We start from the raw sequence: 16,655 nt of genomic DNA, 5'->3' as shown, positions 1-16,655 counted from the left end.
GTTTATTTGAAAATATCCATTTTTTATTAGTCACTTCCATAAAAATCGAGAAACGTTACCTTAATCGGCAACATGCATGCCATATATTTAGCATTTAATTTCATTTAAGTTCAAGTTTACTTTATCTCAAGTAACAAATTGTTCTTTGGCTGTTGTTTTTGTTTTAGTCAGAGCTGGAGTTGGCTTGTCACCGGCAGGTTGGGCATGAAGTTAATTTTGGGTCCTGCAAACACTCCCTCAGAGGTGAAGACATCTCCACTTGGATATAAATAATAAGAAGCGCTCGACAGTGATGTGTAAGAGCGTAAACAAATGACTTGGAGCTGGTCCCAACTCATTACAGAGACTGCAGCGCTGATAACTTCACACAAAGAGAAAAGCTACGCCCGCGGTGAATTAATAACACTTCTGCTTTCTTGAATCTCGCAGTAATTGGACTTAATAAGCTTAAAGTGAAACGCAAACGGTGTTTACTAGAATTAATTTACAACTCTAGCGCTTTCAACGCCGCGAAGCAGCTCAACGACAGGAAGCAGGGAAGTCCATTATCCGCAAATGAGCGCAGATCCGCCTTCTCTAATTAAAGATGCTGTTCTTAATCCCGACGCAAACAAAAACTCGCGTTCATCAACGGACAGGAAATGAATGGAGGAAACCATCTGTGACTGAAGGTTTAGATGCGCCGTGGCTCGAAAAGATTAATTCATATTTTGTCGCGGAAAACAGCTGTTTGCTACAAGATACAGTTGGTTTGAACTAAAATATGATTTAACATGCTCTTTTGTGATCTGTGACGGTTGACTGATGACCAAACGGCGCGTGCTTTTTTCGACATGTTTAGCCCTACGTTTGGATGCTAATTGTTTCTCAGGGTGATGTGTGCCGAACATATGCTAGGATTTTTTCCGTGATGAAATTCATGCATACGAATGGCAGTGGATAATGAAGGATGAGGCACTCTGCCATTGACTAAACCTGGACGACTGCCTCACATCTGTTTAAACACATGAACATATTCCAACATTGCACCGAAGGAGCCAAGCGTAAACTTTATTGTGCCGTGCTGAATATTTAATTTTTCATGATCTTTTTTTTTGCACCTTTTACAGCGATACGTAATCTTTAGCGAGTCTCAAAATATATATTTTTAAATGTGAATATCGAAATATATTGCATTGTGTTGCAAAAATATTTTTGTCATATTGTACTTAAGTTGAATGATATTAGTGAGTAAATCTCAATATTGGCTAAAATAATGGTATATGCATTCAAAACAATTTTATTTAAACATTGTAGCATTTTATCTGTTCATAACACACAAATAACATCAGCTTACAGTTCTCGGCAGAACTATAAATCATAAAGACAATTATATAATAATTGCAGTGCATCCCTGATGATTTGACCACACGTTTTATTTTAGCTGGTGGAAGAAGAACACTGATATTTTTGGTAACTTCTGTCTCGCTTTTCCATGTTTCCATGATTGCTTTTTTATGCCAAGGTGATATTGTGTTTGCCTTAATTCAGAATTTTTGCGCAGCGTTTGTCTCCTTGACAAGCAATCTGTTACTGTGCAAAAGTGTAAATGAATCACGTAAATTACTTGAAATTAGTTTTTTTTACTAATTATGCAAAACACAACACCTTTGTGCTTAATATAAGTTTATGATCAGCAGGTTTTAAGAATGAGAGAAGCCAGAGTTCAATTATATGTCTTACAGTAATATAATACTTAATTGCTCTATCATGTTTTAGTGTTGGGTGTGTGTGTGTGTGTGTGTGTGTGTGTTTCCATGCTAATTCCTTGTTGCGCTTGCTGAAGGAGCTCCGCCCACTAGCCTCAGAGGGGCGGGTCAAAACTCTTTAGGGGCTTATGCATATTCATGATCTGCTTTGAATAGTCATGGGTGCCAGTGGGTGTGCTTTTGCTCCAGAAAAAAAAAAAAAAAATCTAATCTCTCTGTTATTCTCTTTCTGTGTCCCTCTCTGTACATAAAAATGAAACCTCCCTAAGCGTGGAATATGAATTAGATTAAGAGTAAAGGTTACAAGAAGGATCAGGATCGCTTGTGGTATGGTTAGGGATTTGATAGCAGCTAGCTAGCAGAATATGTACAAATCTAGTTACAAATAGCCATCAATAAAGATTCTTGGCTCCACGAAGAACGTTTAAGATCAGTAGATCCTTTCCAATGTTCTTTGTAGTGAAAAAAAGGTTGCCAGATTGAGGAAACTAAAAGGTGATTGAGCTTCTAAGTGTAAGTTGATGACTTGATTTTGTCCATGTTTTAATACTCCTCTGATCATAGAGCTCTTTATGCTGAGGATTTTTTAGGTCTATTAAAATCTGCGATATCTGATCTATTTTTATTTGCTGGCTTACGGGGCTGTCTTTTCCACCAACTGGCAACCCAGGGTGTCAAAATACTATTGGCTAAATTGGCAGTGGGTGGAATCACACAGACATTGGACACGGAAAACATATCAAAGTAGAGTATTTTCTTGTAAAACATTCTTCAGTATTTTTTTTTTTACAATTGAGTTTTAATAATTTTTTCCAAAGCACAGTTTAAAATTCTGGGATGCATATCAGAACTTTGCAACCAGATATAAATTGTTTGATCATTTATATTGCCACATTCCAGAGCTAAAATTCTAGTATACTAGTTCAAAAATGGGATCTAATGAATATTTATAATCTTACTGCACTGCCGTGAGATCCGAGTGTGGGCTCCCTTGGTGGAAACTGCGAGAGTTGATGTAAGAAACTTTTCTCAGTGCGGCGCTCAGATCCTCCAGATCCTCTCCCTCCATCACCACCAGAGACTGAGCGGGATTCAGATGAAACTAAGAGAAAATGGTGAGATATTATACCGTCAAAGTGTCTATGACAGTGAGCCAACATGCAAAATTTAAAAAAAGAAAGAGGTAACAGGAATTGTAAAAATTACACAAAAAATAAAGGGTAAAAATGCAATTTCTACACTACAAAACATGCAAGTGCCACTGAATAAAATGAATATTTTAAGCAGTAAGATTGCAATATATTTTATTTGCAAATATAATTTTTATGTAAACTTTTTTTGTAATTTTAACCAAGTGGTTAAACTAAAACCACTTGGTTAAATTTTTTAATAAAAGTTTTATTTTTATTTTTCTCAGTATTTTCATCATTTATTATTAAAGTTATATAACATATTATCAGTGTCAGTTATCATTAAATGTACTGTATTTAAATAAGGTTGTTCTGTAAACATGTATACATTTTTACTGTTTCTTCTTGTTGCGTAATGTAAATACGCTATTAAACTAGTTCTTTTTAATGAATGAATCGAACAAATTAGTATGCAAACGTTTTTTTTTAAATTATTTTACCGTCAACCAATCCTGTGGCATTTCAGAAATGAATTATGTAATATAACTGACTGTTTTTTGTGCGCGTTAACGGGTATTTGCAGATAATCAATGCTGAAAATGTTACGATAAAGCGCGCTTCTCGATTCTAATTTAAATTCAAATCCTGCACAGCAAGAACGAAAGCGTTATTTAAAACGTGTCACGAGTTTAGCTCTGAACGAGGCACAATCCTGCTTTGAGCGATCGGACCACCTGAGCGAAGGAACACCTGTCTTCTGTCTCTCACCAACGCTCTGACTCCGTCTGTAAAACCTGCTTTCATTTGATCCTCAAATCTTCCCTAGAGCTCCATACAATAGAACAGAACGGAGGAAAGCAAAGCAGAAAATGGGAAATGTGCGCGCAGGAATATCTCTCCTCAAGTCTCGTCTCTCCCGGCTTTTCTTCACCTTTTCCTCATTCTCTTTCAACAAAATAGCGCGTTTCGACTCCCTTTCTGCGGGTTTTATTCACGGGCGAACTCCTTTTCAGGACTAATGCAATGCGACTTGCAGTGTAACGTTTTCCAGAACGTGCAATCAAAACTGTGACCTTGAAGAGGCTGTAGCTCGTTCATTCGGATTTGTGATTTAGATTTTGTACAGCGTTTTTATAAAGTTAGGCGGATATGTGCGTGTAACCTTTATCCTCTGTCCGAGGTTTTCCAGTGAGGTGATGTCCAGTCCTTCTTTGCAGGCCTGTAGGCAGGAGATGATCTTCTGGCTTTCCATCTTTCCTGCTCGTACCGTGAGTCCAGACAAACTGCCTCTGAAATACTGCGTAAACTTTGCTTTAGAGACCTCACCACCTGCACACAAACACACGTGACGGGATATGATTCCTAACACATCATAAGCTTCCGTTATTTCACTTTATTAAGTCCATTTGTAATATTTCTTTCGCCAAATACAGTCATAATTTAGCTTTTCTTGCTAAATGGGTTCTTACTACACACGTATTAAGCGATAATAAAAATGTATAATGTTGCAAAAGATTTGTATTTCAAATAAATGTGCTTATTTAGAATTTTTTATTCATCAACAAATTAATCGTATTCAAATTAAAAGGTTTTGTTTAGAATAAACTGATCTCAATAAATTAGAATGTCATGGAAGGTTCTTTTATTTCAGTAATTGAACTCAAATTTATAAAACCAATAAAAAAGTGAATTTAGTGAATTGTTGGCCTTCTGGAAAGTGTGTTTTTTTTTTACTGTACATGCACTCGATACTTGGTAGGGTCTCCTTTTGCTTTAATTAGTGCCTCCGACTGTTGGTGTTTTGGTGGCGTTTGACAAATTCTGCTGGAAAATAAAATCAGCATCAGCAGAGGGAAGCATGAGCTCCAGAATAAACAAGTGCAGTGACATGGTTTTCAAAAAACACAATGGACCATCACCAGCGGATAAGATTGCGCCCCAAATCATCACAGACTGGAAACTTAACACTGGTCTTCAAGTTCCTGATGGCTCTTGACGCCTTGACCCCAGCCTCAGTCCATTCCTTGTGAAGTTCCCTCAAATTCTTCAATCGGTTTTGCTTGACCATCCTGACAAAGCTGTGTTTCTCTCGGTTGGTGCATCTTTTTCCTTCCACTCAACTGTCTGTTAACATGCTTGGATACATCGCTCTGTGAACCGCCAGCTTCTTTGGCATTGAATGTTGGCTTGCCCTCCTTGTGAAGTGCGTCAATGATGGTCTTCTGGAGAACTGTCAGATCAGAAGTCTTCCCTATGATCGTGTAGCCTACTGAACCAAACCGAGAGACCATTTTAAAGACTTTGCAGGTGTTTTGAGATGATTAGCTCACTGACATACCATTATATCATTTTTTTAAAAGTGAATTGGTGTTTTTTTTGCTACATGTGAGCCAAAATCATTGCAATAAAAAATCCCAGATACTTAAAATAGTTAAGTCTGTCTGCATTAAATACGCAAGTTTCACATTTTTAGTTTCCATGACAAAATGTTTTTTTTTCCAAAATGTTTTTATTTATTAATTGTTTGAAATAATATTATAATAATATTATGTAGTAATATATGTTTCTTGGGCTGCAAATCAGCATATTAGAATGATTTCTGAACGATCATGTGATGAAAAACTAGAGTAATGATGCTGTAATTTCAGCTTTGAGCACAGCAATAAATTAGATTTTAACGTGTTTAAATATAAAACATTTTAAATTGTAAGCATATTTCACAGTGTCACTGTTTTAATGTATTGTTGATGAACTAAATGCAGCCTTAGTGATTAGAAGAGACTTTCAAGTCATCAAAGTCTAAAAATCAGTCACAAACACTTTTGGATGTAATTAGACTATGGTTGTGATGTCATTAGTGTGGTGGTCTCTGATTGGCCCATTTCTGCTGCCTAGTTTCCATAAATGGTTATGGTAGGGGAGGGAGGTTTTGAATGTTTAAGTAGACCTATATTACATATTATAACAGTTATTACTATAATTATAGCAGTTTATTTGTAATGGAGCAATTATTGTATTATGTTTCTTAAGGCATTTCTGAATGAATGTCTTGGAGGCTGTTCTGAAAGTACCGTCAAACAAAAAACCCAGTTACTGACACAGCCACGGTTACACATCACACGTTATTCAGCGTACACATGAATATTAAATTTCAGCTTCGGTTGAGCCAGAGGTCTTCAGAAACGGCACTGAAACGAAGCAATCATCTGATTTAACTTAATGGTGACCAGTCAGAGATAATGAGCAATTACCTGCTGCATCTATCCGCTCTGTATGAGACAGGTCTGTGTTTAATGAAGCTTCTCCGAGTGTGTTTGTGATCAGGTATCTGTGAGCCTCGGGGCGATGGCACACTGGTGTGTTTCAGGCTGCTCTGTGTGTGTGTGTGTTACACGGCTATAGTTTGGGGACAAAATTGTCACAACAATCGATTGACAGTTTGGCCTGGTCAGGACTCTCAAACAAACGGATCAATTTCTCGATAGAATATAGAGAAATGGAGGCATTCTGAACAAAAGACTTGTGACCCGACTGCTTGATACATTTTTACGACTGAACTTACCTTCTCTTCTTCTCTTCTCTTACTGGGTACGGTGCGTTTACCTTTTTATTTTGTCAGATCAAAACAATTTTCTACCTGATAAACTGATAAAATAACAGCATGTAAATAAATACAGAATTTTCAGAATCTCTTTTAATGCAAAAGCGTGATAAAAGCTGTGTTATTTTGTATTATTCATATACTTTTATATTATTTATTCATATTTGAATATATATATATATATATATATATATAAAATGTATTACACATTTATTACTACTATTATTTGATTATTTTTAATAAATAATAAAAACAATATTTTTAATTGTATTTAACAATTGTATTGTTTTAGTCATTTTAGTACTTAAACATTAACATATTTTGTTTTAGTTTGTTGCCAAGGTAACATTAATATTTAGTTTATTTTTGATTATTTCTTGTCTATTTTTGGCTAATATTTATATTTGGTTTTATTTCTGCTTTATTTCAGTTAACAAAAAGATAATAATTAAGTCTACAGTAACACTGGTTAAAACTAACAGTTAAAGTAAAGCCATTAAACAGTTTGTTACTTGCAATAAAACTAACCAAAATACATAAGATATATCAATATATAAGATATATCAATTATATACAATATATTATAAAACGAATAAAACCATATATACAAAAATAAAAACTTGATGTAAAATAACAACTAATAGTATCTCAATGGCTTTAATACAATGCTAGCTCTTTGAAAGTATTGATATTGATTACAGTGTTAAAATATTGTTTATCATGCTCTATCTTCTACGGTCATTGCATATGAAGTGGCGTAAACCGAGATAAACCGAATCATGAGAAATCATTAAACTATTCAGGCTCCACAAATCTCGCAAATGTCAGCGCTCATTATATTTTTTCCTCATAAAATGATCTTTTTATTATCCATCTCACTCTGTATTACTTTCATTGTGAAACAAAGAAGCTCAGCGGCGCAAAGAGAGAGCACGGGCAGGGGTGTGTTTCCCAGAAGCTTCGTTAGCCAACTGTGAACGCAAGTCCCATTTAACTCTCAGAACTTGGGAAGATGGTAGCTTTTTGGGAAGCACGCGGCGGGTCAAGAGGTCAACTCATTTGCTGCGCTTGAGCAAAAGGAAAAGTGAAACGGCATTGCAGAAGAGCAGATGATGTGTTTACTAAAGAGTTATTTGTTCATGCTGTGGGTTTTCAAGTCACTTGCACACTGACCACATTCCACTGCACGCCAGCCACGCCCACAGACACACCCACTTCCTCTCACCTTGCCAGCAGGCTCCTACGGTGAGCTGCACGTCGATCTGAGACGAGTGGATGGGCCAGTCGTCCGTCACCAGATACGGGTCATAGGTCACGCCGTCCACATACAGAGACACCACTGGGAAATCAACGCTGATGACGTAATAATGCCACTCCTTATCACAGATCTGAAAGAAAGAGAGACAACTTCACAATATTTCTGCTTTCTTTATGTCAGCTGTTTCTTTTTCATTTTTGCTTTATTTTAGTATCATTTAGTATCATTTATATAATGTTTTAGTTTTCTTTCATTGTAATGTCATTATTATTAATAAGGTTTTATTTATATTTATTATTTTTATATTATTATATTATATTATATATAATTTAATATAATTTATATTTTATATAATATATATAATTTATAATTATACTTTTAAATGTATGTAGGTATTTATATTGCATGACATGCAGGTAAACATAATATTTAAAATTAGTTTTTTCAGGTTTCAATAATTTACTCATTCGAATAATTTTTCTTATTATTAATTAATTTCATTTTGGTTGGGTCAAAAGTAATGTAAAAGTAATCCAAAAGTAATTAGTCATTTGCAATCAGTACAGATAACAATATTTTAGTTTTTTTTAATTTCTGTGTAGTTTTAATTAGTTTATGTAACTAATTTGTAAGTAAAATAATGAAATATCTAAAAATTATATTAGCAATTATATGTGCTTTTGTCAGCTTTGTTAATTTTAATTTATGTAGTTTTTAAAATTAATTAAACTCAATTTATATTTGAAGTTAATCAATTTTTAATCGCATAATATGTATGTTTTTTTCAGCATTACTTCAGTTAAAGAAAATGAGTTAGGGATTTCAATTGAAACTAACTATGATCACTTTAGAGAAACTCGTTTTCGCAAACAGACAGGCAGACAGGTTTAAATGTAAAGTTGCGTGTGTTTGTTGCTGAGGGAAATCTCTGTCTGTGTTTGGCCCGTTTGGACCGCTGCCAGTCAAACGCACACAGCAGCAGACGCTTTCTGCTCGCTCTGTCACACACAGTGTGTGTTTGTGTGTCTGGCAGGCGGTCTGGGTCGTAGAGTCTAGTGGAACTGATTGTTACACCCTCAGACGAAACCATCAGACATTTCTCATCTTCACTACATCTTTCCTCCTGCACCTGAAATCTCACTATCAGTCTCACTTCTTCTCACTGTCACACTCTCTCCTACCAAATTGAAGCTCCTCCTCCCCCATGTCCTCCTTTTTTTTTTTTCCCACAATGGCCACAATTTCCCAAAAATGTCTCTGTATTGCTTTCATTTCAGAGTGAGAGAGACAGGACATATATAACACAATGTAAAGAGAGGAATAAATGTGTCTAGGTCTTTTTTTCTTATTTATTTATTAATTATATATATATATATATATATATATATATATATATATATATATATATATATATATATATATATATATAATATAAATAATGTTTTATTTTATTTATTTTTATTATTATTATTATTTATTATTATATACTTATTTATTTAATTAAAAGTATGGCCCAAATATTTTAGTATATATTTACCTTTTTCTCTCTCTTTATAAGAAACTTTTCAAAACCATTAAATACACTGTCCAACCCCAACTCTTAGCAAAATCTGTTTGGATGTTTTCATATTTGTTTCTAATTTTGCCCACGGTTTTATTAAATGTTTTAGCCCGATGAATGATAAAATGGATGGAAAGCAGCCATATATTAAGTTTGTAAATGTAAATAGAAATTCAACAAATAAATGTGATCATAAATGATGCCAAATTTGATCATTATATATCGTTATATAAATATATATTTAATATAGTAATAATATAAATAAATTATATTAGCTGTAATAATGAAGAAAAAAAATATGCAAAATGTGTTCTTGACAGACACTGAGAGATTCAGCCAGAGTGAGTGTTATTTTTCTGTATTTTTTTTTAATCGATTCCTTCTTTCTGTGCACACAGGTCATCTCTCTGTGTTCTTATTATGAATAAATTGATTTCTTTTTTCTTTAAATTTCACTTTTATACTCTATTGGTATTCATCTCGTATTCCATTCAGTTTTTCAGCCTCTCTTCTCTGCCTCTGTTTCTCTCTGTCTCTGGGCAGGCATTGATTTTCTGCAGAGGTGTGTGTGTGTGTGTGTGTGTGTGTGTGAATGCGAGAATGGCTAGGGATAGCAGACGTGGTTCATGCAATCTTGTGGATCTAGATTTAGTCGTGTAATGACGGTTATTTTACATCTAGCACACATTACTGTGATTTTCACTTTTATGAGCGTGCAGAAAACAGGTACGCTCCTAGAATTCGTGCATTTTCAGACGCGCTCTTGGTGCGATCCCTGGAGCGCACACTGTCTTACTGTGATGTTTTCTCTGTGTGTGTTCAGTAAATGCACAGAGCTGAATCGATAGAGGTGGTAAAAGACTTATAGCTGCACTAAGCCAAAGTCCACTTGATGGCAAGGCAATTTATCAAAGACAGAGAGAGCGAGAGAGGTAGAGAGAAACCATTGTTTCAATTGCTCAGATGCTGCAAGTACACGGGGCACTTTAACACTTACTGCTGTGCTATTGTGTCTCTCGCATCCGTGCGAATCGCCTGTTTGTCTTTTTTTTCTATCAATTTTGCGCCTATTTCGACAACTGTCCATTACCTGTTTTCCGGCCCTTGAGAAGGTGCAATTTCAACAGTTTTTCTCTCAAATCTGAGCCTTCAGACATTACAAAGCACACCTCCGAACACTTAACAGGGACACTTAACTGTTCAATATCAAAAATATCATTATCAACAATAAATATTTACTTCTTATTTATCTGAAGTGCCTAACTTCATTCTCATCAATATTCTGTTTGTAATGCTTTCTACACGGGTATCGTGATTTATCAGAAAGTTTGCATTCAAATGAAATTTACTTTAAGATCACTGGTGCACAGTGAAAATGACTCTAAATCACTAAACGTTTACTTACAACAAAACAAACAAAAACTAAAATTATTTTGATGATTATTATGATTTATGCTATGCCTTTGGAGGATTTTTCTAGTTTAATGCAAAAAAAAAAGAATAATAAAAAAAAATATCTATATATCTATATCTATATCTATATCTATATATATATATATATATACAGTGGCAAGAAAAAGTATGTGAACCTTTTGAATTTCATGGTTTTCTGAATAAATTTGTCATAAAATTTTATCTGATCTTCATCTAATTCATTGGTATTGACAAACACAATGTGTCTAAAAGTAATAACACAAAAAAGTCTGATCTTTCTTGTCTTTATTGAACACAATCATTCAACATTCAAAATGGCAGTGGAAAAGTAAGTGAAACGTTAGAATTAATAACTGGTTGACCCCTGGCAGCAATAACCTCAACCAAACGCTTCCTGTAGCTGTGGATCAGACCTGCACATCGCAGAGGAGGAATTTTAGGCCATTCTTCCTGGCAGAACTGCTTTAGCTCTGTCATATTCTTTGGACGTCTCATGTGTATGGCCCTCTTCAAGTCAATCCATAGCATCTCTATTGGGTTGAGGTCTGGGCTCTGACTTGGCCACCCAAAAGGCAGATTTTGTTTTTCTGAAGCCATTCTGTTGTGGACTTGCTCCGGTGTTTTGGGTCGTTGTCCTGTTGCATCACCCACTTTCTACACAGTTTCAGCTGATGTACAGACATTCTCACATTATCCTGAAGAATTGTCTGATATACTTGGGAATTCCTCTTCCCTCAATGATTGCAAGCTGGCCAGGCCCTGATGCAGCAAAGCAGGCCCAAATCATGATGCTTTCTCCACCATACTTTACAGATGGGATGATGTTTTCATGACGATATGCCATGCCCTTTCTACGCCAGATGTAGTGCTGTGTGTTTTTTCAAATAGTTCAATCTTAGTTTCATCAGTCCACAAAACATTTTGCCAATACCGCTGTGGAGTGTCAATGTGCTCTTTGTAAACTTAAGGCATGCAGCAATGTTCTTTTAGTAAGCAGCGGTGTCCTGCCGTGGATACCCTGCTTGTTCAGTGTTTTACGATTGTAGATTAATGAACAGATATGTTAGCAAGTTCCAATGATGCCTGCAAACCTTTGGCTGTCATTCGGGTTGTTTCTTTACCTCATTGATGAGTGTTCGTTGTGCTCTTGGTGTCATTTTGTGGGCGCCCACTTCTAGGTAGAGTAGCAACAGTCCCAAATTGTCTCCATTTGTAGATTGTTTGCCTAACTGTAGACTGGTGAATTTCTAAAGTCTTTGAAATAACTTTGTAACCCTTGCCAGCTTCATGTAAATCAACAATTCTTGATCGTAGGTCCTCTGAAAGCTCTTTTTGGCGAGGCATGGCTCACATAATCATGTTCTTCTTGTGCAGAGCAAACTCCAAAGGTTTGAGGGGTTTTTATCAGTCAAAGTAGCTGTAGTCCACACCTCCAAACTTATTATCTTAACAAGACTCCAGGTGTGTTCAATTAGCTGTTTTGAGGTCATTAACTCAAGGTTTCACTTACTTTTTCCACTGCCATTTTGAATGTTGAATGATTGTGTTCAATAAAGACAAGAAAGATCAGAATTTTTTTGTGTTATTACTTTTAGACACATTGTGTTTGTCAATACCAATGAATTAGATGAAGATCAGATAAAATTTTATGACAAATTTATTCAGAAAACCATGAAATTCCAAAAGGTTCACATACTTTTTCTTGCCACTGTATATATATATATATATATATATATATATATATATATATATATATATATATATATATATATATATATATATATATATATATATATATATATATATATATAGAGAGAGAGAGAGAGAGAGAGAGAGAGAGAGAGAGAGAGATACACACACACACACACACACACACATAATATAAATTCACTCACTTTAAATAATCTATGTGATATTATATTAACTTTAAATAAATAAATAAATCATTAACTTAATAACGCAGCCTGTAAATCAGTTTCAAGACAGAGTGTGAGGACAAATATGTATCGATAAGATCCTGTTGTGAATGCAGTGGAAATCTTTCTGCCTACATAAATACTTTTCTTTTATTTTGTAACAAATGCTTAAAGCAAACGGATGACAAACGACATTGGCGCGGCGCAGTGAAACACTGAATCTGCATTTATATTGTTGAGCCAACACTCAGCACTCGTCCAGCAAAACTTCACATTTGCATTAATATTCATACTTTAATATCCATTTTCATAATGGAAACACAACACCATCCACTCACTAATTAAATTAAACTCAGATTTAACAAAAAAAAAGCTAATTTAATTAGTTCTCTTTCCTCTGCAGGCAGAGTAAAGAAAAAGCCTTTAGGAAACGTATAAAAAAGATCGCTCGTGTTCTTTGAAGTTTCTGAGATGTGCAAAGACCAAAATGTTTCTCCTCAGGCCAGTGAACCCTCAACCCCGTATATTTTATGTAACGTTGCTTACGTATTCATGAAACTACATTATGAAATTCATTTTAAGGTGGGGTGAAGTTCTTCAAGAGCTCGTTCTCCACTGGGGAAAAAGCCTCTTTGATGCTTAACGTCTCCGTCGAATCTTTAAACCGTCGTTGCGTCTTCTTAATGCTGAGCATGTAGGTAGCAAACGTACAGTTATGGTAATGAAGATTTTAAAGGAACGGGATGAAAAAAAAACGAATGCAAGCGCACCGCTTCAAATAGGCGGCGCTAAATTAGCCCTTCAGATGATGATGTTAAAAAATCGAGCTTTCGTCAGTTTGTTTGTTTTGGACAGCAGAACTTTGCTCGTCCTCTGCGCCCGATCCTGTTGGAGGAGATTGCGTTTTAAAGCCCCTGGGTTTTTAAGTGGTCTTTTGCGCTGCGTTCGTGTGTTTGTTCTCTCAGATAATTAAGTCTTCACGCCGGCGAGGAGGATTCGACGTTAAACAAACACTCTCTTAATGACCGCGCCGTTTTCTTTCCCTTTTCTTTATTCCGAGGCCTTATCTTCACCCTAAAAAGTGGATATTTGCATAATTGTACGCTTAATGATGGACTTACTCAAGTATTGTTGCGTGTCAGAGATGAAGGATTCAATTAACCTGCGGCGGACCTGTGTATCTAAACACAACACGTTAAGAGAACATTAATCACTAATTTTAGACGCTGGCTGTTTTTATGCTTAAAGTAAGGAAAGTTCTGTGAAGAAGTTTCTGCTGCCATTAATGTGGAGAAATATGAGAAATATCGGGACTTTAGTTGTTTACGGTCTGGTTATCTGTCTATTTATCCGTCCATCCATGAGGATAGGTTTGATTTTGGCGCTGGAGACCATAAAAGATATTTAATTGTTTTATAAAAATGACCTCTAGGGACAATTTGGTTGCTGGATATTGGTTGGGAGATGTCATAGCATCCCTATCAAATTATGCACCCTTCACTATAATAAAGCCATTTATTTCTTAAGGGGTTTTTATTTGTATTTTCTTTTTTTTTTTGATAAGCTTACCGCTAAATGATTAGATGTGCTGTACTGTTTAATAGGAAAGATTTTAATAGGAAAGGAATCACAAAAAGAATGATCTGTTTGAAAAGATTCACGAACCCACTGCGAACTTTCTATTTAAATCGAATGATTCGCAAACCATCATTTTGAATCGGGAGTCATTTGATTCAGACTGGGACTCATCCAGCTTGTGAAGTGATTCGCGAACCCGTCGCAAACGTCCAATCTGATTTAAAAGATTCCCAAACTTGTTGCGAATTTCCCATCGGAATCAAAAGATTCATAAACCCGCTCCCATCTTAATCAAAAGATCTCTGTATATGATTTTTAGAATAATTGCATGTTGAAATTTTATAAACGAATGGCTCTTTTTGGTTGGTTTTCGCTAGAGAAAATAAGTGAAAAAATATGATATTCACAAATAAAATATGCACAACATCCGAGACAAATCTACAAACATATTCAGGTGAGGTAACCTGTTAACTTGTCTTTAACTAGTTAAACACCCCATTAATACAATTAGCTGCACCTCAAAATACACGGAAGCACTGTGCATTATGATGTTTATGAGTTTATAACTTATAACTAGCTTATAACTAGCTTATAACTATATCTGAAAATGTTTGACCGCTGTTTTCATCAGGAAACCAGTAGAAAGCACCACTCAAGAATGTTAAACGTTCATTTATTGTATTTGACCGCATTAGTCTATATAAAGTGACAGTTAATGTAAAAACTACAACTGGGAGTAGATGAGTAGATGTACACAAACTAGATGAACACAAAGCAGCATGCGCTCTTTTTTTTGGCATCAGTGGTTCTATAAAGAACCTTGAACATCCATGGAACCTTTCAAATGCATAAAAAGGTTCTTAATAGTTCAAAACGGAACTTTTAGGAACTCTACTGAAAGCTTCTTTTGGAAACCAAAAACGGTACCGTGGCATAACAGCAAAAACCGTAACAGTGTAACAACAGAAAGTTAAAGAGGGTAAACCTGAACTGTGCTCGTATGTTTTAAACACTTCAGCTACCTTGTATGTTTTTACCCGGCACATGTATTAAATGCGCGAGCTTGCAGCGTTCTATCGTAATTATTAATATTATTACCTATTAATGATAATATTAACGGTATGGCCTATTTCAGATGCGGCCGAAATGACATCAACAACGGTTACATCCACACACATACATTTTTTTTGGTGCAAATTATTGCTAATTTAATACAAAATTCCGCGCCCTTGCAAATCGACATGATCTAAAACATGCGTACATGATAATGCGTCGCGTTCCTCCGAAATGAAATTCCTAGTGTGAAAGCGTCTCTCGTACCTGCTCTAATTTCCAGTGGAATTCGGCCGGTCTGAAGGAGTCTGTCTGTGTGTAGTCCGTCCTCAGCAGGAAAACCAGCCTGCAGTTATGCACGTACAGAGAGTAATGGTGTCGGTTCATCTCTAAAAGAGAGACGGAGAAAGCGATAGAGGCAGAGAGACAAAGAGAGCACGGAGAGGTCAGGAGACAGACAGAGAATACAATTACCTCTTGACATACAAGATAATATCGGCAAATTGAACCTGGGAGAAAAGAAACGGCACCATTTGGTGTGTGTTTATCTATATAGAGATCCTGACAGGAGAGGATAGTCGATCTAACAGGACTGGAAGTAGAGGTCCAATCGTCCAGTGCAAATCAAATTATGATCTTAAGCGTTTCCTCTTCATTCCCGCTGAACTAGCGAGGTTTTTCACTTTTACACTCTCACGTAAGCTATTTATACTCTTCAAACTTCCCGCATAAGTACGTGAACTTTACATTACGTTATAATTTACACTTTATAAATGCATGCATGCGTGTTGCAATGCTTTATATCGTTTTATAATAATTGTAACCAAAGTCTAAAACATGATATTATTTAAAGGCTTGTTTGTCACGTGTAATGCTAACTTTATGTGTATTACATTGTTATGACAAATGTGTGGGTGGAGATGGTGTTTATTATTTCTTTACCTTTTAAATAGTAATATTATTATATTTTCTTAGTACTTTTGCACACTACGTAATTGCAAGTGTATTTCCAAAAACATAATAAATAAAAAATTATAAATAAATTAGTTGGTTCATGCGATTTTAATAACGAATTCTAAAAAATGTACATATTCTTATTTTATTTGAACAATACTTAAATTATATATGCAATGTATTTAATTATATCGCATTCATTTAATGTTATTATATTATTATTTTAAAATTCATTTCATTTTAGTGTAAGATTTTATGTAATTATGTTATATTTTATTATTTCATTCTTTATGATTATTTTGTTATATATTATATAATTAATAAGTAAATTACTGAGATCAATTATTGAGTTTACTGGACCTTATTCCTTAGGGGAAATCAGGAGGATGAAACCTATGCTGTATAGGAGAAACAACAGAGAT

General features: G+C 35.1%; 1 protein-coding gene across 1 annotated transcript in view; it reads right to left on the bottom strand.

Annotated features, from left to right (window-relative positions):
• Window positions 1-3,865: 3,865 nt before the first annotated feature.
• Window positions 3,866-16,655, bottom strand: part of LOC122358818 (calsyntenin-2-like) — a 41,611-nt gene continuing 28,821 nt past the window's right edge. Inside the window, exons 8-10 of the mRNA XM_043258726.1 lie at window positions 15,547-15,668; window positions 7,705-7,867; window positions 3,866-4,207 (exon numbers count right to left, since the gene is read on the bottom strand). Of these exons, the coding sequence (XP_043114661.1) occupies window positions 3,990-4,207; window positions 7,705-7,867; window positions 15,547-15,668 (503 nt within the window). The 3' untranslated portion in view covers window positions 3,866-3,989. The remainder of the gene's footprint in view (window positions 4,208-7,704; window positions 7,868-15,546; window positions 15,669-16,655) is intronic.

Source organism: Puntigrus tetrazona, chromosome 15 (assembly GCF_018831695.1).
Source record: "Puntigrus tetrazona isolate hp1 chromosome 15, ASM1883169v1, whole genome shotgun sequence".
Taxonomy (NCBI): Eukaryota; Metazoa; Chordata; class Actinopteri; order Cypriniformes; family Cyprinidae; genus Puntigrus; species Puntigrus tetrazona.
Note: the sequence above shows the minus strand (reverse complement) of the source record. Positions and strands in the feature narration are given on the sequence as shown.